This window comes from Staurois parvus, unplaced genomic scaffold (genome assembly GCF_062004578.1).
Source record: "Staurois parvus isolate SC_StPar_1 unplaced genomic scaffold, SC_StPar_1.0 ptg000104l, whole genome shotgun sequence".
In the NCBI taxonomy this organism is placed as follows: Eukaryota; Metazoa; Chordata; class Amphibia; order Anura; family Ranidae; genus Staurois; species Staurois parvus.
In genome coordinates this window covers 6,442,971-6,465,271 of record NW_028317900.1, presented here as the reverse complement: position 1 = coordinate 6,465,271, position 22,301 = coordinate 6,442,971, and the positions used below count along the sequence as shown (strand labels likewise).

The window sequence follows — 22,301 nt, the reverse complement described above, 5'->3', positions numbered from 1 at the left end:
GGAGGCAGTGACTTCTCAGCTGGAGATAGTGCTCCTGTGTGAAGACAGCCTGTCCAGGTAGAGCTAACAGTGAACTGGCTCTCACACTCCCATGTGCACTGACATCCTGAACACACAGGTGTATTGATGCCCCAGGCATACTGGCCACAGTCCATTCCATTTACTGGAGCTGAATTAAACAGCAAGTAGTATGTTGAACAGAGAGAGAGAGAAAGCACAAGGGGGAAAACAGGAGCATCAAAGGATATGCCTTCGAGCTTTGTTAAGGCCAAGAAAAACCCTGTTTCAGTTGTCAGAGCTTGTTGATGTTGTAAAGAACGGTGCATTTTTCCCTACCTCTCTCTTCCCTTCTCTCTGCAATATGTGGTTCTGCCTTAGGACAGAAAGTAAAACAGAACGGATGAACAGAGTTCCACTCCATAAATCAGCCATTCCTCTATCCCAGATCAAAGCGCTGACATGCTCCCTTCCAGCCTACTTGTCCACTTCAGCTACTTGATGGACAGGTAACATCTGGCCCTGAGATTTCTCCCAGAGACCTAGAAAATATCTTCCTCAGAGCTAATCAGAGCTAGAAAGGCTAAGGACATGCACACTCACCTTCATCTCTTCAAAGCGTGAACTCTGTAATTGCTCCGTTTCCGTGGGCATTTTTTTATTTTGTTTTTTGTGTCCGATAAAAAAGAAACACGCTCTCCTTTGGCTCGCACTAAGTTCCCTGTTGCATGTGTTCCTTGATCGCAATGTTTTTTGCTTTTTTTTATCAAAATAATTAAATTTACAAACATTTTAACTTTACAACAGATTCATGTATATATGTCAGATTTCATGTAAATATATACTCAAGTAAATCGGGGAATTCTTAGAGTTTAGAAATAAAAATTGCACTAAGATCAGTGTTTTGTAAAAGAGAAGGTACAGTCACATAGAACAACACCAGAAAAGTACCATTAAAAGTAAAAACAATAGATAAAGTCTTTTAGAATTGAGGTTAATAGTATTTTACATTTGATCACCAAATATTTTGAATTTGATCACCAAACAGGATAGTTACAGTATATCTCATTATTTTCAAAATACCCTATTACAGAATTCATGACTGTTAGTAAAGATAAAACACATAAACATTAAGGCCACATTCACACTTTTGTCATGCACATTTAATGCACAGCACAACAATGTGCTCTGTATGCACATTGTATTGGTATTACTTTTCAAAAGTACCTCAATGTACATACACAGACAAAACAAATGTCATGCACCTCAAAACACCATCACACGTAATAAAAACACATGCACTGCCTTGTGCTTCAGAAGCAGGCATGAGGCAGCTATGAGTATGAATGGGTATGCTCAACAAAAGGCAAGTCAAAAATGCATGCGCAAAATCATGTGCATAAGTGTTATTGAACCCCTAAAATACATGACAAGGCAAACTAAAAAAAACACATGTGGTACATCTCTGCAATACATTCAAATGTGCCTGTTTTATTTTAAGACCTTACAAGTTTAGAAAATACCTGTTGATGAGAAATGTGTTTAGCCCTTAATGTTCTATTGTGGGCTGAAAGCACACAGCATTACAGTGTATTGAGGGGTGTCAGCCCTGATCATTGTCTTTTGCGAAACTACTACTGTTTTCTTAGGGACTCATTGATTTGTAGTCTAAGATAAGAATTGGGAGGGCTAAATAGTCTCTTTTGAGATTAAAGTGGTTGTAAACCTCAGACATAAAATATGAACAAAGCATATCCCTCTATAATGTGTACTTGCCGCATATCAAGTGGTAGTAAACTCATTTTTTATTTTTACCTACAGGTAAGCTTATAATAAAGCTTATCTGTAGGTAAAATTAATATCTCCTAAATGCGTACCATTTAGAAGACATTCTAGTGAGCGGCAGCCGGTGACATTATCGGCGCATGCACTCTGAAGGAACAGCCCACCCATGCCATTCCTTCAGAGCTCTGTGCCGTGGCCATGACACCCGCACACATGCATGGGAGTGATGCCATTGCGGCTCGGCCATTTAAGCGGCTACAGCTTGGGAATCCAGAAGGAAGACCGAGTGAAGATGGAAGCTTCTGCAGCAGTGACAGCTCACTGCTGGAGGGCTTCATTTCCAGGTAAGTCTTTCATAATGTGCTAGTATGTGATGCATGCTAGCACATTATGCCTTTACCTTGCAGGAGGAAATCTTTTTTTTACTTTACTGCCACTTTATAAGAACACTAAGTGTCATTTCTGTCTGCTGCTTATCTCCTCTGCTATCAGCATGAATCACTTCTGACAAGTTTTCCAGACACCAAGAGGTAAAAAAAGTTATAGGGCAGGGAGCTCCAGCACACAGCCTGTGATTGACAGCTCTATTCCTGTGTGCTGTGTGAAAGGGGGGGGGGGGTTCCTTCCCAACAATCTCCTCACTGAGCTCTGCAGAGTGTAACTTCAGCTCTCCTTACCCTGCTTTCTGACAGTTTAAACAAGATTTATAAATTCTGCACTTTGAACAGATGTAAAGAAGAGAGAGTACTGCAGATAAACAGGTACAACTTAAGTAGGAGGATTTGTTTCATCTCTGTGTATCACCCGAGGCCAATCACTTCACTGGGTATATGTAAGGGTTTACAACCACTTTAAACAAGCAGAAAACACAGGACATCTCTAAATTTCTGACAAGATAATAAAATATCTTCAGTTGTATATTCACCAGACCAAAAAAGTATAAAATAAGAGATGCTGATTGTTAGGGTTGACTTACACAATAGAGTTACATATACTCTACACTCTACATTCTATCAGTGTTATTGCTGTTCAGCTCATTTGTGCTCTTGACTGCAGCTGGCATATTGTGACTTGGGCCCTATTAGTATTACCACAAACGCCTGATCCACTCATATCAATGTTGTCCTGAATGATGACTGCTGCTAAAACAGGTAGGCAATTAGGGCTCCTTTATTGTGCACAGAAAATGTGCTGTCCCACAGGAAGCAATAGGCCACATTTCACAGACTTTCCTCATGCAGTCCATGTGTATGAGTCAGTCTACACAGCACTGAAAAGAGGAGCATGTACAATGCATACCCTAAAGTAAAACTTGTGGAAGGGAAGCAAGCATTGCTGTACATGAATGAATATATTACATGTGGCTTCAGAACTCATGACTTATGTAACAGATTTATGTTCTTGGGACTCCTCTGTGATCAATAGCTTTCTATTTTACAGTGGATGGTTTGTGATAGTCTTTGAACTACAGCTGTACTGTTGAGCGTTTTATTTTTGTGTTTGAATGAAGAATATGTAAGATCATACCAGTTGTGCAATGACAGTTTCACTGCACATATATCTGTGCCAATAATATAACATTTATTAGAGAGTTCTTAGCCTGTCCAGCAAAGCTGCAAATGAAAAAGGCCAGTTGTATGCAAATCATGTTGATATGCAAAGCATGGAGGGTGATGAGGCTTGGACCTGCTGCCGTCTTGTCAGCAGGCATACATCTTATGCAAAACCCACAGCAAGCTTAGGCTCTGGTCCATCCGCCTTTTCTGATGCCACCTGGGCAATGGCACCCTGTAGCAGTTACATAAGTTGAAGATGCATTCATGCAGGTGTATTTATTCCTGACTCAGTTTGCCAGCTGTCTCTTCATGTGCTTCATACCTTTATCAGTAACAAAAATCTTTACTCTTTTGTTATTATGATTATCATATATCTGGGTGTTTGGCTGCTCCTTACCTTTTGTTCAGGGTATATTAATGTAGTAGTAAGATGCATTTCCACTTTTGCAATCATATCTGCAGTCATATTTAGGAAAAACCTGCTATGTGTTTGTTATTTGCATCTATTAACACAACATGCCTAAAAAATATTTAAACATTTTGTTTTTTACCCCAGTAAAAAGTGTCATGGCTGACTAAACATTTCTCAGCTAGTTCAGCATGATCTGTCCCAATGACTGGGCTGGAGGGTCATTGACAAACAATGGAAAAGCCCAGCTCCTAAACCTTTAGCCTTTTGTTAAGACAGAATGGGGTTGATTTACTATAACTGGAGAGTACAAGATCTGGCCCAGCTGTGCATGGGAGCCAATCAGCTTCTCACTTCAGCTTGTTCAGTTAAGCTTTGACAATAAAACTTGGAAGCTGATTGGTTTCTATGCAGAGCTGCGCCAAATTTTGCACTCTCCACTTTTAGTAAATCAACCCAGCAGTGTTCCGATCTAGTCCAACAAGTGAGATATCTGTTAATTATGGTAAATACAGACTTGTAGCCCCTCCTAAAAGAAAGAGAACTAAAGGTGACAAAAGATGGATTGAAATTCGGCTGGTTTAGCAGGGATCGGGCAAATTTCGATCAGTGTATGGCAGTCCATGTTTGAGAGAAGTTGATCATTAGATTGGGGGTAGACTGAGATTCTTCCACCCACCTAGATAAGGAATCTGTTTTTTTTTTTCAGCCTGCTGAATCATCTATGGCCAGTTTAAGTAATTTTGTTTTGTCAAGTTATGCTATGTGAATGTGGACATGTAACAAATATAAAGCGTTATCCCAATTCGGCTACAAAAGTGAAAATACCCTTTACATTTTTTTTTTCTTTAACAAAAAAAAAATATTCTCAGGAAGGATGCCTATAGTATTGTCAAAAATGTCATTCTTTTTCCAACAACTCCTTTTGAAAACGATGAATTTGCAGCTTGCAGTGTTTGCAGCTCCAGTTGGAGAACGTGCACCCAATCTTTCTCCCTATGCTCGACATAAAAAGGCTACATGACCAATAATTGTGGGCAAATGTGATAATCGAGTTTTTAACTTGGGTTTAATAACACTAGTCCTGACATCAAACAGTTATTGATATGTAACCAAAATATAAGTCTTGACTGACAAAAGTTTATGTTGATTAAAAAAGTAAAAAAAAAAAAATTGCACATCTCTGAAATACACACACATTGCCAGTGTTTTACTCCATTAAACCTGCTGCAAGTATGGAAACATGCCTGTTGATGTGCCAGAATTATAGTGTGGTCCTAATTTTCTTTTTGACATGACAACACAGTGGGGTTGATTTACTAAAACTGGAGTGCAAAATCTGGAACAGTTGTGCATGGTAGCCAATTAGCTTCTAAGCAAATCAGCTTGTTCAATTAAGCTTTGACAAACCCCCAAAAAGCTTTCATATACAGTCATGGCCGAAATTGTTGGCACCCTTGATATTTCTCCAGGAAATCATGTATTTCTCACGAAACGTATTGCATTAACACATGTTTTGCTATACACATGTTTATTCCCTTTGTGTGTATTGGGACAAAACAAAAAAAGGGAGGAAAGAAAGCAAATTCGACATAATGTCACACAAACCTCCAAAAATGGGCTGGACAAAAGTATTGGCACCCTTTCACAACTGCGGATAAATAAGAATGTTACAAGCATGTGATGCTCCTGTAAACTCACCTGGGGCAAGTAACAGGTGTGGGCAATATAGAAATCACACCTGAAAGCAGATAAAAAGGAGAGACGTTCACTTAACCTTTGCATTGTGTGTCTGTCTGTGCCACACTAAGCATGGACAACAGAAAGAGGAGACGAGAACTGTCTGAGGACCTGAGAACCAAAATTGTGGCAAAATATCAACAATCTCAAGGTTACAAGTCCATCTCCAGAGAACTAGATTTGCCTTTGTCCACAGTGCGCAACATTATCAAGAAGTTTGCAACCCATGGCACTGTAGCTAATCTCCCTGGTCGTGGACGGATGAGGAAAATTGATGAAAGATTGCAACGCAGAATAGTCCGGATGGTGGATAAGCAGCCCCAAACATGTTCCAAAGACATTCAAGCTGTCCTGCAGGCTCAGGGAGCATCAGTGTCAGCGCGAACTATCCGTCGACATTTAAATGAAATGAAACGCTATGGCAGGAGACCCAGGAGGACCCCACTGCTGACACAGAGACATAAAAAAGCAAGACTACAGTTTGCCAAAATGTACTTGAGTAAGCCAAAAGCCTTCTGGGAAAACGTCTTGTGGACAGATGAGACCAAGATAGAGCTTTTCGGTAAAGCACATCATTCTACTGTTTACCGAAAACGGAATGAGGCCTACAAAGAACAAAACACAGTACCTACGGTAAAATATGGTGGAGGTTCAATGATGTTTTGGGGTTGTTTTGCTGCCTCTGGCACTGGGTGCCTTGACTGTGTGCAAGGCATCATGAAATCTGAGGATTACCAAAGGATTTTGGGTCGCACTGTAGGGCCCAGTGTCAGAAAGCTGGGTTTGCGTCCAAGATCCTGGGTCTTCCAGCAGGACAATGACCCCAAACATACGTCAAAAAGCACTCAGAAATGGATGGCAAAGAAGCGCTGGAGAGTTCTGAAGTGGCCAGCAATGAGCCCAGATCTAAATCCCATTGAACACCTGTGGAGAGATCTTAAAATTGCTGTTGGGAAAAGGTGTCCTTCCAATAAGAGAGACCTGGAGCTGTTTGCAAAGGAAGAGTGGTCCAAAATTCCGGGTGAGAGGTGTCAGAAGCTTATTGATGGTTATAGGAAGCGACTGATTTCAGTTATGTTTTCCAAAGGGTGTGCAACCAAATATTAAGTTAAGGGTGCCAATACTTTTGTCCAGCCCATTTTTGGGGTTTTGTGTGACATTATGTCATATTTGCTTTTCTGCCTCTGTTTTATATTTGTTCCAATACATACAAAGGGAATAAACATGTGTATAGCAAAACATGTGTTAATGCAATACCTTTTTTGTGTGAAATACTTGATTTTCAGGAAAAATATCAAGGGTGCCAACAATTTCGGCCATGACTGTATATATTTACATACATACACAGTATATATATATATATATATATATAAGAGCCTAAAATGGGGTATCTATGTTGAACAGAAGCAAGTGGCAGATTAACATTGTTGCAAAGTTGCTTAAAGGATCATCATGACATTCTCTAAGATGTCCTTTATATTCCCATGGGGCTCCATGCTACAGGAAAACACTACTGTACATTCAAAAGTCAAATCCCTAATACATATCATTCCTGTAAGAGTGTCTTCAAAAACAACACACATGTCACAAGTCCTGTGTATTTATTCCTTGGTGTACAGTAGATTTTCTGTCCATAAAGATAAACCCAAATTGCACACAGTGGTAACTGGAGAGCTTCTTCATGTTCTCTGCATTGGCCCCTTCCTAGTGCACATATGGTGGAGGGCAATCAGTGGAGAGCTCCCAGTTTACTAAACATTTCTGTGTAGTATCCAAAGAAATGACCCTTGTTTGAACCTTCAACCCTCCATTTAATGACTTGTTTGAAGACAGGCCTGAGTGCCGAGCTAGAGGTGTGTTGGGGGTGGGGATCTCTAATGGTTTGCAGGCCTCAGAGGGTCTTTGTTGGTGGATACATGGAAGCTTGCTGCATATCTACATGTTAGATAGTGCTGAAATATTAATTTCAGTTTATGGTTTCTGTACTGTCACTACAGATGTTTTAGAACTTCTCGTGGCTTGGCTATGGATGTAAAATGAGGGATCATGGAGCTGTGGTAAAGAATAATACATTTTCCTTTACTTAAATGCAGTAACAAATATCAATAAAACTATCTTTGACTGATGTCACTAGAGAACATTGATATCTGTCTGGTCACAATGGGTTATTGCACATCATCCTTGCTCTTTTAAATAATCCAACTTGTCCTACATTTGTTTCCTTAGAAAGGGTTAGTTTGTCCTAGCAGTGATAGACAGCTGAGCGGTCATTGGAAGTACAATTAATTCTCATTTGCAGAGAGAGACCCCAATCTTCTAAGTGTGGGCACCCTTGAAGGGCGGCCATGTTTTTAATCCATATGAGGTGTGGAGCGGGGGTCTAAGGGGGTCTGCTTTATACTAGTACCTTTTATTTGTTTAACTCGAAACACAGAGGATTAATGGCAACAATTACCAGTTAAGGTAACATGAAAAATTGCAGGCACTCATTCTGGGATTACCATCTAAATTAAATCCAGCCTTAACGGCCCTGTGACTTATGGCTCTGCATGTCCTTGTCAAATAGGGGACCGTTACTACCTACTTTTAGGGAGGAGGTGGAGGGAAAGTCCCCCATGCGCTTAATACCAAACACATGTCAATATAAAGGATACACACCCAGTTCTCCTCACACCCGTCTTGGTAAACAGAAATGGTGCATGCCAGCCCCCTGGGTCCAGATTTAAGCACTGCCCTGGGCGCCTTTAACCCTTCACTGTCTAACAGCTGATAAATCTGTCATTGTCTTTCCCCACACATTCCTAATAGACCCCTTTGTTCAGCAGTAGAGCATTGGACCCCCTAATTCAGCATCAGCCACTGACTAAATAACCAGCAGCTTCAGTGTTACATTACTTCAACTCAAATGATGTAAATGGAAAAAGTCCATTTATGGGACTGCCTTACCCTATAGGCAATTAATAATAAACAGCACTTTAAAAGGGTTTAGTAACCTAGATCAGTGGTGCTAAACTCTGATACCCTCGGACAACTAACAATGCACATTTCCCAATGTCTGGTAGTACCACAGCTACATTAACAGTAAGCACATTAATTAATAGCCTGTGTAAGGTTCTGTGGATTAAATGTGGCCCACCAAGATGAAAGGCATTCCCTATAGATACTGTTCAAAAAAAAGCTAAAGGAACCGCGGTATGTTTTTTTTTTTTCAATACTTGACCCACAGACCAACCTTGCATGTACGTAGCACCACTAACACCATTGTGTTTGATTTTTAATTTATTTTCCTGTGTAGTAAAACACATGGGAAAACTCAGCAGTGAGAATAAGCTACAAGAGCTCAACACAATTTATCTCATCTGTGAGTGTCTGAAGAGAACGGAAAATCAGGAACCATCAGGGAACCCTGGGGACTGGCATTGAGTAGCCTTGGCTCTGGTCTAGAACATCTGATAGAAGTAGTTTCAGAGCCACCTTCATCATTCAGAAATGTAAAAATAGGTATTACAAGAATTAGTCCAATTTTGTACTTGTAGGTTATTCTTTACCATATACACTCTGATACTCTGTAGAACAACTGGCTGTACGTATCCACTATGTCAGGGGTGTCAATTTAAAATGTAATCACGGGCCACATCAGCATTACGGTTGCCCTCAAATGGCCAGTTGTATCTCTAAGCCTAGATGTCCAGAACACACCACCCTCCTTACATAAGATGTCAAGAGCCCCCCACCCTCCTTTCATCAAGCTGGGGGTGGAGCTGAGAAGCAGAAAGTGCAGGGTCTGGAGGAGGATCAAAGGAGGGCTGCAGTCTGCTGAATGCTGACACCAGGGAAGGCTGAGATGAGAGGGTGCTGCGGCTGCAAAGAGAAATGCACAATATGCAGGAGTTGTCTCGTCCTCCTCTCTTCTGCTGAGGTGGGGGCGGAGACAAAGGGGGTGCTGCAGGAAAGATGCAAGGGCTGCATGAACTGGCTGGCAGGCTGCATTAATCTATGGATTAGTGATGTAGCCACCAATTATTATTAAACAATAACAGATTTCTTGTACGAAAACAGAATAAAAAGGGAGTGTACAGATGATGTCCTTATTGGCCAGCACCTATTTTTTTTTTATCTTTGACAGCACATTTCAAATAACTTCTCAACAGCTTTGTATTTTTTTATTGGTTCATAAATTACTTGAATATATAGCTACACTGGTTGGTAGAGGGCAAACACTGGTTACAGAAGCAATCTTACTTCGAATATGGTGTTTGTAAAACATCCATTGAACTCTGCAGGTTATTAAGGGATCCTTTAGGTGAGCTCTGCAAGTACAAGCAGTCCCCTTACCATGTAAGCTTGGTTAAAAAATGATGCTGATAGAGTTGTCTTAATTTCTGTCTAATGTTTTAATATTTAGTGTTTGAAAATGAGTCAAGGTTTTAAAACATTGTGTTGCTCAGGGCTACCAGTCAACACCAGAAGTCAACCCAAGTTGGCACTAACCTCTGTATGACCCCTGGCTTAAAAAGTTTGGGTCAGCAGGAGGTGGTGGGTATTGGGCAGAAGGGGAGGAGGTCTTACAGCCTCTGTAAGGCTGGCAATAAAACATGAGACAGTTTAATGGATGTCTCTGCTGACCCCGCTGAAGCCATGTGAAAACAAAAAGCCTGGACCTCATTTAGGGTGGACTGGGTGGGGAGTGGGCTTATGCTGCAAGATCAGAAAGGGATGGGCTTCTGGGCCTGCTGCAAAATCAGAAACATCTTTTCTGGGATCTCATACTTTGTTAGAAAACAAAACTTGTGAAACTGTTAGTGTTCTGCAGCAGTGAAAGAGTAAAGGCGGACGGATGCTAGCTACTTTAAAGTCGGCAAAGTAATGACATCTTTTTGTACAGAAGGGCCCTCTGTAAGCAGTGGAGGAAAGAAAGGTTTTGCTCATTTCAGATTTGAGTTCTAGGATAAAACAAGCAATTATTCTTTTGGTTGTTATGGGCAATCACCATTACCCTTTCATATTTTGTATCAGCATTTTTTGCTTAAAAGAAGTTTATATGCAAATCACATTTCTAGAATGACTTGTCCTGTTAACAGTAATATTTTAAATGGCTTTAAGATTGTTTTTTGTGTCTTTGATATTATAAATGTCCCTATAACTCTACATTTTAATAATATGTATAAGGGGCTATAAGTATTTCTAAAAATAAATCACACTAGAATTTGGCTCAGTTTTCTTAGTAACAAATTGATGTACATTTCACAAATCACAGGATTGTTTTATTGTGTTGCACAAAACATTCCCAGTACCTCCTGACGTGAATTCAGGTGAGAACAATAAAAGGTCTGGCAGTTTTTTGAACCAGGTCAAAAATGCGACCAGTGAATGATCGATGGATTCACTCTTTGTAAAGTTCATCTCTGTTAAGTTATAACTTCCACTGTTTCAGCAGAGAAATCAGAAAATATAAAACTTTGGTAAAATGTCTTTTGACACAATCTCTGAGACGTATCCGATACTTTGTGTCTAATACTATGAATCTCCCCTTGTGTGTTACAGGTTTATTAATGCCAGAAGACGGATAGTCCAGCCTATGATTGACCAGTCTAATCGAGCAGGTAAGCAGCCTAGTCCCTATCTTCCTGGCTCTAACATTCAACCAGTTAAACTTCAGGAACTTCTAAGCAGCCAAAAGGTTTGTGAAACAGAAGGGGTTCAATGTGCATTAAATAAAATGCCACAGCAAGACATTCTGGGAGACAGTAAGGACAAGAAGAGGGGGCAATCTCACCCCCTTTAAGTCCCAGCATCCCACCATAGGGAGCAGCTAATTGGTGCTAATTGGAGATTTCCAGCATGCTCTCAGTACAATTGCATCCCCTCCTCCTCACAAACCGCTAATTGGCGCAAAGTACCAGGCCACTGGGAGACACTTTAACCCTTATGTGGCTGGAGCAGGTGCTTTCATCCTGAAAGGGTTAAATGACTCATTTCTTCTGCCTGGTGCCATCTAACAGTTCTTGGCAGTATAAGGAAGTCTTTCCCATATGCAGCCTATTGTGCGTATTCATTCAGTGCCTATTCACACACAACTTGCTGGGATTGCATTATAACACAGGCTTTTTCTTAGGTGTGAGGAGTGAGAATGTATGTGGGGCAATTGTAAGGGCGAGGAGTGGGAGGCAGACTTCTTTTGGAAGACATTCTCCCATTATAAATTGCAGCAAACTAATGACTGGAGCTGCAGTGGAGGTTATAATGAACATAGAACCACACACATCATTTAAAATAGCTGCTGGTAGATAGTTGGATTTTACTATTTAACTGCCAAGGCCTCTGATGTCATAAACCTAATACATGAAAGAGTCAGCCATCGCTATACTGATGCTATTGGTTTTGGAAAGATTTTTTTTTTGGAAGGGGTGAATTCCCCCATTGGCTTCTGTCTTTTGTGGATTCCAATGGTAAGACACCAAAGGAGCTCTGCCTCCTCCAGCCATGCAAGCTCACTCCCTTTGTTGCAGCAAGAGGTCTCAGTCATTTTACTGCAACCTCTGTGATAATCCAATAGGATTTTATGAGAACCCTTTTATGGGATGTGGCAAGTTTGTGTTGCTGGAAGAAAATATGAGTGCAGAAGAGACCCCAATAGGGTGATTCCACCCAATGTTATCAATCCTCGCTGAAAAATCAAAGTTTTGAAAGTGTACATGAGTTTGTTGTATCCCATAAACCAGAAAAATGGAGCCTTAATGTGGACATAAGAATTTAAGGATGTATACAATCATCATAATACTGTATATAGGATTTTAGAAAGTTTCAAAACAACAGAGAACAGAGTAGTGTCAAACAGTGGGTGTCTCTTCTATATAGGCAGGAATATGGAGCAGCTTATTCCATGATGTTAATAGTACCGAAGAGTCATACTGATCATCACTCATTTGTGATGGGCCAGTTTGTTTCTCTGTATATAGTTCACATACACATTCTGCTTGTCATTTTTCTGTTGGTTTGTAGTTTGTGTTTCAGTCCTGAAACTGGAACCTTTGCTGATATTTCGGTATGTCTTCTCTTCTTTTTTTCTTCTCTGTGTCCACGTTTGACCACAATCAGGTTTTCTTCTTGATCCTTCAGTGAGCCAAGGAGCAGCATATAGTCCAGAAGGACAGCCAATGGGAAGTTTTGTGTTGGATGGTCAGCAACACATGGGGATCCGACCTGCAGGTAAGATATTGACCTTGCATATGGACTTGTTTCTGAGGCTTTAAGCCAGTGATTAATGGTATATACCCAGCAGCCATGGACATTTCATGCAGTGAGTTCTGGTTCACAAACCACATGATACAAAATTTTGCTGCACAGATCTAAGTAGCATCAGAGGTCCCTCAGCTACTCTCCTTTATTATGAAGTGTACACAGCTGAGTGCCAGTCTCAGCTTAGCAGCTTCATATGCAATCATTTTACTAATTCATGACCTGAAACAGAGGTACTGGTTAGGTATGGTATATTTCTGTGAATAGAAAGCAACAGATATCCACACTGCACTCCTCTGTATTTAATGCTATATTTACCACTCCAAAGCAGTTGTTACAATTAGGGTGCAGGCAGAATATAGGGTAAACTAAGCCTGCTTCTTGAGCTCCACTGTGTTTTCCAAGCACTCTCCTCCCCAGTCAACTATCTGTGGCACTGCTAGTCATAGCTATGTATCACCCACAGTGATTTCATAGGGCAATCATCAGACACTCTGACAGGGGCAGGCTGTGGAAATATGATCGGAAGGAGGCCACAGAAAGTCCTTCCCATCAGAAGGTCATCACATCAGTATTCCATTAAATAAATGATCTTACAGAGGTGTTTTCTAAACAAATCCCCAGGAAACACTAGCACGCCATGTTTTCCACATCTCTATACAGTATCACAGGTGGGATAATGAATAGAGTGTGCTTCATTGTCTAATGAATACAGCAATGCAAAATCCTGGGATTCTGGAAAACAAGCCCTGTTATTGGTTCCTGAAGTCAAAAGATGCAAGTCTTCCAGAAGCCTGGGTAGAAGCACAGCTAGTAACAGCTTTGATAAAGTGTTCTGATTTTTTATTACCAAATAATTCTATAGGAAAACCTAGAAAACATGGTCACAGAGGACTAGAGGTGGGAAAAACTGACATAAAATGACACATATCAGGCCCAGTAATCAATCTTTTCAGTACCATGTTAAGAGTGTTGTCAAAATTCTCCCTTTCTTCAGATGTGCAAAACCATGCTCTATGGTGTCCAGAATTTACACAAAAGACACCACCAAGTCAGATATTAGCCACACATTTGCCATTTGTAAAAACGCACATTTACTGGGTCAAGTAAATGTTGTCGAGATTCACCCACATCTGTTTTCCAGTGGAGACAGGTACTTAAAACAAAAGTCATATTCATCTTTCACATTTATCAGGTCGAAATGCTAATCTGTGTTTTTAAACCTTTTAGCTGGAGAATTCTGGCAGATCCTCACCTCATGGTGCTGTTACTTTTCTATGCCATCATTTCTGCACAGATGACACAAATCTGCTTGCTGGTGTGGGAAGCTCTCTGTCAGCAATAATGTGTCTTTTTATATGGTCAGGGCTGATGATCTCTTGGTTTGCTTTTAGTTGTAGGTGAGGAGGTATCTCCTGGGAGAGGTCATTTAACTTTATCCCCATTAGGTTTATAGAACACGGAGGAGATTTACTAAAACTGGAGCACTCAGAATCTGGTGCAGCTATTCATAGTAGCCAATCAGCTTCTAACTTCAGCTTGTTCAGTTAAGCTTTGACAATAAAACCTGGAAGCTGATTGGGTTCTTTGCACTGTTTTAGTTAATAATCCTCATAGTCACTTTTGCTTTTTCTTTTGCTAAGCTCTCTGAAGAGGAGCTAGTGAAGAAATATGGACCCTGTCAGCCTGCCATTCAGGAACTTTCTGACCTTGTCATGGAGGTTCTGGAGTCATGGATAAGGGAGATTTGTACACTGGGTGTGTTGTTCATACTTTCTGAAGTAGGAGTTCTAGCTTCGCACATCTCTGGCAGAGTGGCAAAGTTAAAACAGGGCTTTTATCTGCCAGGATGAGGAGAGGGGGAAGAAGCCTAACTACTGAGGTGCCATACACTGCATTACATTGCACTCACACCACTGGAAGTAAGCGTAAAATTATACAGTATATTATATGAATGAAAATCCACAATAACCAGAACTTTCTACCGCTATGTATAAAGATTACATTCATAAAGATTAATTTATGTTTTCAGCAAACATGTGGAGAAAGTGACAACTCCACTAACTTTGCCAAATGTCTTATAAATACACCCCATGGGGCCACAACGGGCATGTAAAATAAAAAGCAGCTGCAATGGAAAAACACTCACAGCAATGCTTGAGATCTCGATGAAAAATGGACATCATAATAATATGCCAGTTCCATTGTTGTACTTACATGCATTTTTCATTTTGTAGGTCCTATGGGTGGAATGGGCATGAACATGGGCATGGATGGGCAGTGGCACTATATGTAAACATCATTCTGCAGAGCAATCACAAGCAGGGGGAAGTAAGTATCACACACATAAATGCACCAAACATGTAACTACATGTACTATATATTTTGGACAAAACATATACCAATTATATGAAAAAATCACTTTTATGTTATCCAGATTCCACATATCTGTCTTACTCTGCAATGCTCCTCACCTCCATTATAAGGATAAATCAGTCTCTTTGTGTAATGTAGCACTTACTCCTTCTGGGCCTGTTGGAGGTCCATCCTTGACCCAGAGTTAATGCACTTGAACCCAGAATGGTTTAAATTCATATGTAGCAGAATAATGAAAGATCAAAATGTTTAATCAGCCTTTGGTGTATTTCCATATAAGCTCACATTCTGTATTACTGTGCACCTGTAGGGGCTAGGCTTCCTTTGTCACAACGTCCTTTCTAAGCCTACATCTTGAAGGTGACACCTCTTCCAGGGCATTAAATTCCTTCTGCAAAATTAAACTTGTTTCAGATTAAAACCAGGAGATGTTGGGGCCAGTGAAATTGTCCTTTGAGTGACATGAATCTGTCAGTCTTGGATGGATGCCCAAATTATGCCGTATGTGCAGATTAAGAGTCTCTCCATTACAGAGTGACTGTGTATGACAGAAGTGGCACCAGTGATTCTTCGCTGGGGACATCCTGCCTGGTTATTTGTTGTCATTATTTATTTTTCATGCATCTTTCCTGTATTCAGGCTGATACACAGAATAGGAAGCCAGTCAATAGATTTAAAGAGAGAGACATTTAGGAGTAACTGAATATGAAGCAATGGATTTTTCACTGAGGGCTGAATGACTGCACTTGGATTAAGAAATCCATTAGACTTTAAAGCTTCAAGTGTTTTTGACGTATTAAAAAAAAAAAAAAAAAAAAAAGATGTGTAACGCTGCCAGTTTCATCCCCTTGGCTGAAGGCAGCAGAGCAGACAGAATTGCATATAACATTGAAACTTCTTTGTTTAATGAGGCCGAATATAGGAAGACGTACCTTGATTAAATCATTCTGTATATGTAAATAGAGGCCAACATTTCATAGGCGATCTCAGGGGGCTGCCGTGACATCCAGCGATGAAACCAATTTCCTTCTTTCTTCCTTCTTTTTACAAATGCAGTCAGGAAACAGAGAGCAATGTACCCTATAACGGCCATAGAGAAAACATTTTCTCAGCTTGGATAATTCTTAATATAGGCCATATAATTTCTAGCCTATTTAATTACATAACATATTTTATGCTTCATGACCAATTACATTAATAGCTTAATACAGAGGAATATTATCCTCTCTTGATTTGATTATGCAGCCACACAATATGGTATATTTGGTACTTAATTATCATCATCCATTGAGTAGGCTGCCGGGCTAGAACAAACACAGGGCCAGCGATGCAGCCTGGGATATTGTGTTTAGATGGCACCAGCACTTGTGATAATAAAATTAACAAGTATATATAAAAAAACAATGCCTTCCACATATAATGGAGTAGAGTTGAGGCGACTACACCTGGCACCTTCTGGTGACTAGTATGGTAAGCCTGGAAAGCTTTTCTGTTATTGCTGCCCTCAGATCAACATTTTGGCCATATTCACACAGGTGTACTGGGTTGTACAACACAAACACAGGGTCTTGCTGATAGCAGGATCCTGTGTTTTAGTTGTCCAAATGCTGTATGAATGTAATATTTACGTAACATTTACAAGTGCACCACGTTAGTGCAGCCAGCTGGTTGCTAGGACTCAGGAGGGCCAATCAGCGCTGACATGTACACATTAACCACTTCCCAACCACCCTATAGCAGAAATACTGCTACAGGGTGGCAGGACTGTGCAAAATCACATATATCTACGTGATTTTGCATTTCCAGGTAGGGGGCGTGCACGCGCCGCCATTTGCTGCTACAGCTTTCGATCACGGGATCCTGGACAGAGATTCCCTGCCAGCACCTGGCGATTGCCGAGGAACACTGACAGGGGAGAGGTCTGTATGTAAACAATACAGATCTCTCCCCTGTCAGCACCAGCATGCTGCTTTGTATTGCTCTGCATAGCAGAGCAATACAAATCAGCGTGCTTACACAGTAAAACACACACACAGCACACAGTAAAACAGCACACAGTTAACCCTTTGATCACCCCAGATGTTAAACCCTTCCTGCCCAGTGTCATTAGTACAGTGTCAGTGCTTTTTATTAGCACTGATCACTGTAGTAGTGTCACTGGGGATGTCGGTGGCAGTTAGTTCCCCCCAAATGTAAGAATACCCGCCGCAATCCCGCTGTAAGTCGCTGATTGCCGCCATTACTAGTATATTGGAAAAAAAAATTCCAGTATATATTCCACCATTTGTAGACTCTACAACTTTCACATAAACCAATTAATTTACACATATTGGGATTTTCTTTTAGCAAAGATATCTAGCAGAATACATTTTGGCTTAAATTTATGACAAAATTAGATTTTTAAATTAAAAAATTTTTTACTGGATATGTTTTATAGCAAAAAGTCAAAAATATAGTTTTTTTTTCAAAATTGTTGTCTTTTTTGTTTATAGCGCAAAAAATAAAAACGCAGAGGTGATCAAATACCACCGATAGAAAGCTCCATCTGTGGGGAAAAAAAGGACATAAATTTCATTTGGATGCAGCGTTGCATGACCACGCAATTGTCAGTTAAAGTAACACAGCGCTGTATCGCAAAAAATGGCCTGTTCAGGAAGGGGGGTAAATCCTGTGGAGGGCAAGTGGTTAAGGGGTTGCTTTACTAAAACTGGAGAGTGCAAAATCGCAGCTTTGCATAGAAACCAATCAGCTTTAGGGGCTTTTTTTTGTCAAAATGTAATTGAACAAGCTGAATTTAGAAGCGGATTGGCTACCATGCACAGCTGCACCAAATTTTGCACTCCCCTGTTTTAGTAAAGCCTCCCAAAGTGTGTAATCATTGGTGCAGCCACCACTGACTATACGTTGTTGATATTCATGTGCCAGTTGGTGGTGGCCAATAGGCTGCATTGGCACTGTACACTGGTATACATGTAGCAAAAACCTTTAAACCTTTACATGCGTACAGCATTTATAAACAGCCTTAGACACACCCTGTATCAATGTTTTACACTGCTGAGAGCAGCAGTGCATTACGTTGTCTGGCACAGCGGTGTGAATGGTGTTTACACACATACTGCTACAAACAGATGCGCACAAAACTAGACGCTGTGTGCATCTGTAAGCTTCATTTTTTACGCTTGTGTGAATGAGGCCTTTAGTTCATACTGATTGAAATGCATTCCCTGACGATTCTTCATCAAGCTTGGAGATTGTTTTATATGTAACTGTGGCCAGCAGGCAAGACACAGGAAGACAACCAGAAGGTTTTTACTTTAGAGATGCATACATTAAACTGAGGAAGGAGCGCAAGCAGGCACACATCTCCAGAGCCTATCCCAGGCTGAAAATTTCCTACACATCCCATCTCTAATTCCTTGCTGTCTGTAGTGATGGTACCCATCAATGGCAATGATCATCTTATAGGTATTTAGTGTTAGATGGCCATATGTAAATTGGCCTATACATATGAGCAAATGTGAAATGTTTGCATCTTAGATAAATCTAGACTGCACAGGAGACAATGGAGGTGCAGTGATGTTACACATGTCAAATGCAGTTATTCTAGGACCTGTTTGCTATTTGGGTGGATGTTTATCAGATGTGGAAGTCACCTTTGTTGAATACATGGTCATTTTTCAGGAGATTGGCATTCAATTATCCCAATCTGTTAAGATAATCAGGAAATTGATACAAACAGTTATAGAAAATAGAGAAAATTGCCCAACAATATTATCACTTTATTAATATCTATTGAGGTCATTCATTGTAGTAGCTATCCAAAACCAACCCTGTGAGGTCAGAAGATCTCATATATGAGTGTCCACTCTGGAAATCAACTCATGCAGATACAGCATTGGTCTCAGTTTGAAAGTGGCAATGTGCCTTTAGTAAATCACACCCAACTACATTTGTAGAACTGAACAATGGTTAAATTAATATGTACATTAATCTAGGTATGTTCAGGGAATTACTGCTTCTGATGAATACAACACATTGGTATCATTTAAAAAGTAACTGATTCAAATGAGGTAGCTCAGCTTGATGCTTTAAATACATAATTATCTACATATACATTTAGAAAAGGTCATTTAGATTATGTCTGCATATGAACCGTAATGTCATGGTAAGGATACAAGTAACTTCCTGAAACAACCTTAGGGGAAATGCAGACAGTATGTAATAATAAAGGCATTGGAGAAATGTAAACAGGGCAAAAGCAAACAAACCTCAAATCTATCATTAAATAACTTGGTACAAAAGACAGTAATACCAGCCATAGAGAATGAAGAATTAGCACAATTCAACCTTCGCAAACATCCCTTGGCATAGCCTTCCTGGGGCAATAATTGATCAGCTGTGTTGGAGTCTCCTGACCAATCATTATGGTTTTCCTCCTGGGATTGGCTGGTTTCAGGGGTATCTAATCAGTGCTCTACCTTCTCCTGCCATAAATATGCATGCGAGACCAACCTGAATCTACGTGTTTATGGAAAAACCCTATAATGCAAAACCTCTTTTGGTAGTCAGATTGTCTTGGCATGTCCAACCGCTATCTGATGTCTGTAGGTAGCTCTACCAGTCATAAAGATATTGTTCTGAATGCTTCAAACTATAAAATAGTAAAATGTCATTGGGTGTAGAAATTACTGCTTTTTGTGCAATATCAGTGCTTTTCTCGCTGCTCACTAGTCTTGCTAAAATATAGCGTTCATTCCATCTAAGTGACCAATGCCACAAAATGTTACAAAGTAGGACTTTTTGTGTTGTGCAAGAAAGAGATGTCAGAGGGTTTTTGTAAAAAATAAAAACATATAAAGAGCAGTATTTATACCCACATTAAATATCCAAATTAGGTTCTAAGCAGAAACAAAGTGCAGCATGTAGAAATCAGTGGGTCCATTCCTGCTTTATGTGGAATATGGGCTTTACTGCAAATCTACACAACATACCTGCTAAGCAAATACAGTATATTGTTTTCACACTCTTCTAGCATTGATAAATCAGTTGGACAACTTACATTAAATTCTTATTACTAATGTACTGTTAGATGGAAATGTATTCAGGCACAAATTTGTTCCTTGTATAATCAAATCACTTTTACATGGATTAAAGAGTCCATGTGTTTGAAGATATTTCTTTTATTATAACTGTCCCAATCAGTCTTGACATATTGTACATGGGATAGTAAATATTTTCCCTGCACATTTATACAACCAGTGACCTATTTCTAAATCACATTCATCGTGAGAGATGGAGGGACTGATGTTCCTGGCCAAATTTACACAAAGATGTCTCAGACATGGCAGACCCCAGAAATGGGAATTATCTCAGCATCCATGTACTGTATGTATGTCATAGGTGTTACTGCAGTACCCATTTACTACTCAACTACATATAAAATTGTTTGTCAGTTAGGAGTGTGTGGTACTGCTTGGACCTTGAAGAAGGGGACATACCCCGAAAGCTACAAATTGTATGTTAGCGCAAATAAAAAAAAAAGTACAAAGTTAGTGCAAATAAAAAATCACACACAGTACCCAATTGTTTTTATCAGTTAGGAATATGAGATGGATTTGTCGTTTACCAGCACCTCATGGGCAACACATAAGGATTGATTTAATCGAAGCAAATAGAATGTGCACTTTGCAAGGGCATTTGCTCCAGAGCTTAGTAAATGAGGGGAAGCTCTACTGACTTCTATCATGTGCAAGCAAAAATGCTGTATTTTTATTTTCCTTGCATGTGATGTTTTACCTCATTTACTATGCTCTGTAGCAAATGCCCTTGAAGAGTGCAACGGCACTTTAAAAGTACACAGTCTATTTGCCTTTAGTAAATGAACCCCATAGATTTCGATCATTTTGAAATTCTCATGTGCAGCTCAATGCTAACCTACTGCACTGCCATATTTAAAGTAAGAGATGACCCAATTTTAGAGAAAAATACCTCTTCTCAGTGGTGACTTGCTTCTTACATAAGAGGAATTGCACTTTAATAATGGTTCAGGAAAATGGCTGTTTATGTACCTTTCTATTCAGAGAATAAATATGTGTTAGGGTTAATTTAAAAAATATGGGCATGAGATCTATAATGGGCAAATGCTCAGAAGCTGTGCTTTTCCAGCTAATGGATTTTTCCATTATATAATAATTATGCACTAAGCATAAAATGTATTGATTTACATAAAAAATCACTGCACGATCAATCCTATCATCTGGACACTCATCAGCAGTGCTCCTCGCAGTGACTGAACGGGAATGACTGTCTGATTTAGAATAAACCAGTATCTTTTTCTGTAATTTTGGATGGCAGGACTTAACTATCGCTGTACATGTGAAAACTAACCTAAGAGCTGCTTTGTACATACATGTCTGTTAGTCATGGGCCCTGACAAATTCTCTGTTTCTTTCAGGTCTGCAGGATATGCCAGGGGACTGTCTTTCTCAGGGTGGTCCTATGAGTATCAGTTTGGTACAACCAGCTCACACTTCTCCACAGTTGACATTATGCCCTCCCTCAAGACATGGACCCGTGATGGTCCCATCAGCATGAGCCATGTCCATACACCACATGGAGGATTCACCTTACCAGGGACAGCCACGTCTGCACCATCACCCCATTCTTCTGAAGCCCAGCTCATGGAATCTCATCCTGCCCAAGAACCCATCATTTCTATGGAACCTCAAGGGAAAACAAAAAAGATAATCTTTTAAGACTTTTGAACTTTGATCGGTTTTAAAATTCCAGACAGCTGTGACTTTTTTTTTTTTTTAACTTTTGTCATTTTTTTTCATCAATAACAAAGGACCAACGAACCAAGTACACAAATGTGAAGTCATGGGTTCACTTTAATGCCCATTAAAAAAAAAAACAAAAACAAGTCCCCTCTGGAAAGCAGAAAGACTCAGAGATATAACTACTGTAGGATAAAACATAGGAACTAAGTTAACTTGTACATTTCTGTTGATTTAAATAGTTTTAGAAGAGACAAGAAAAGATATCCTTGTTTTTTCCACACTATGTGTGTTGTTTCCAAATGAATGACTTGGCTCAGCCAGAACCCCCCTTCCCCTCCCGTGGAAAGCTACAGAATATTTTTACCTGTGACCAGCGCGGAACTAGACCAAGGCCTGGATGACATCTATTGTCTGTCAGTC

The 22,301-nt window shown here is 40.0% G+C and overlaps 1 protein-coding gene across 5 annotated transcripts in view; it reads left to right on the top strand.

Moving 5' to 3' along the window:
* The window catches only part of MEIS2 (Meis homeobox 2), a 192,027-nt gene extending 170,330 nt beyond the window's left edge, over window positions 1–21,697 (top strand). For 3 of the 5 annotated variants that reach the window (XM_089671299.1, XM_089671296.1, XM_089671294.1), the window contains exons 10-13: window positions 11,032–11,090; window positions 12,586–12,696; window positions 14,964–15,057; window positions 21,557–21,697. In XM_089671299.1, the coding sequence (XP_089527425.1) occupies window positions 11,032–11,090; window positions 12,586–12,696; window positions 14,964–15,022 (229 nt within the window). In that variant the 3' untranslated portion in view covers window positions 15,023–15,057; window positions 21,557–21,697. The remainder of the gene's footprint in view (window positions 1–11,031; window positions 11,091–12,585; window positions 12,697–14,963; window positions 15,058–21,556) is intronic. The other 2 variants (XM_089671297.1, XM_089671295.1) reach the window with 1 other exon arrangement.
* Window positions 21,698–22,301: the final 604 nt, after the last annotated feature.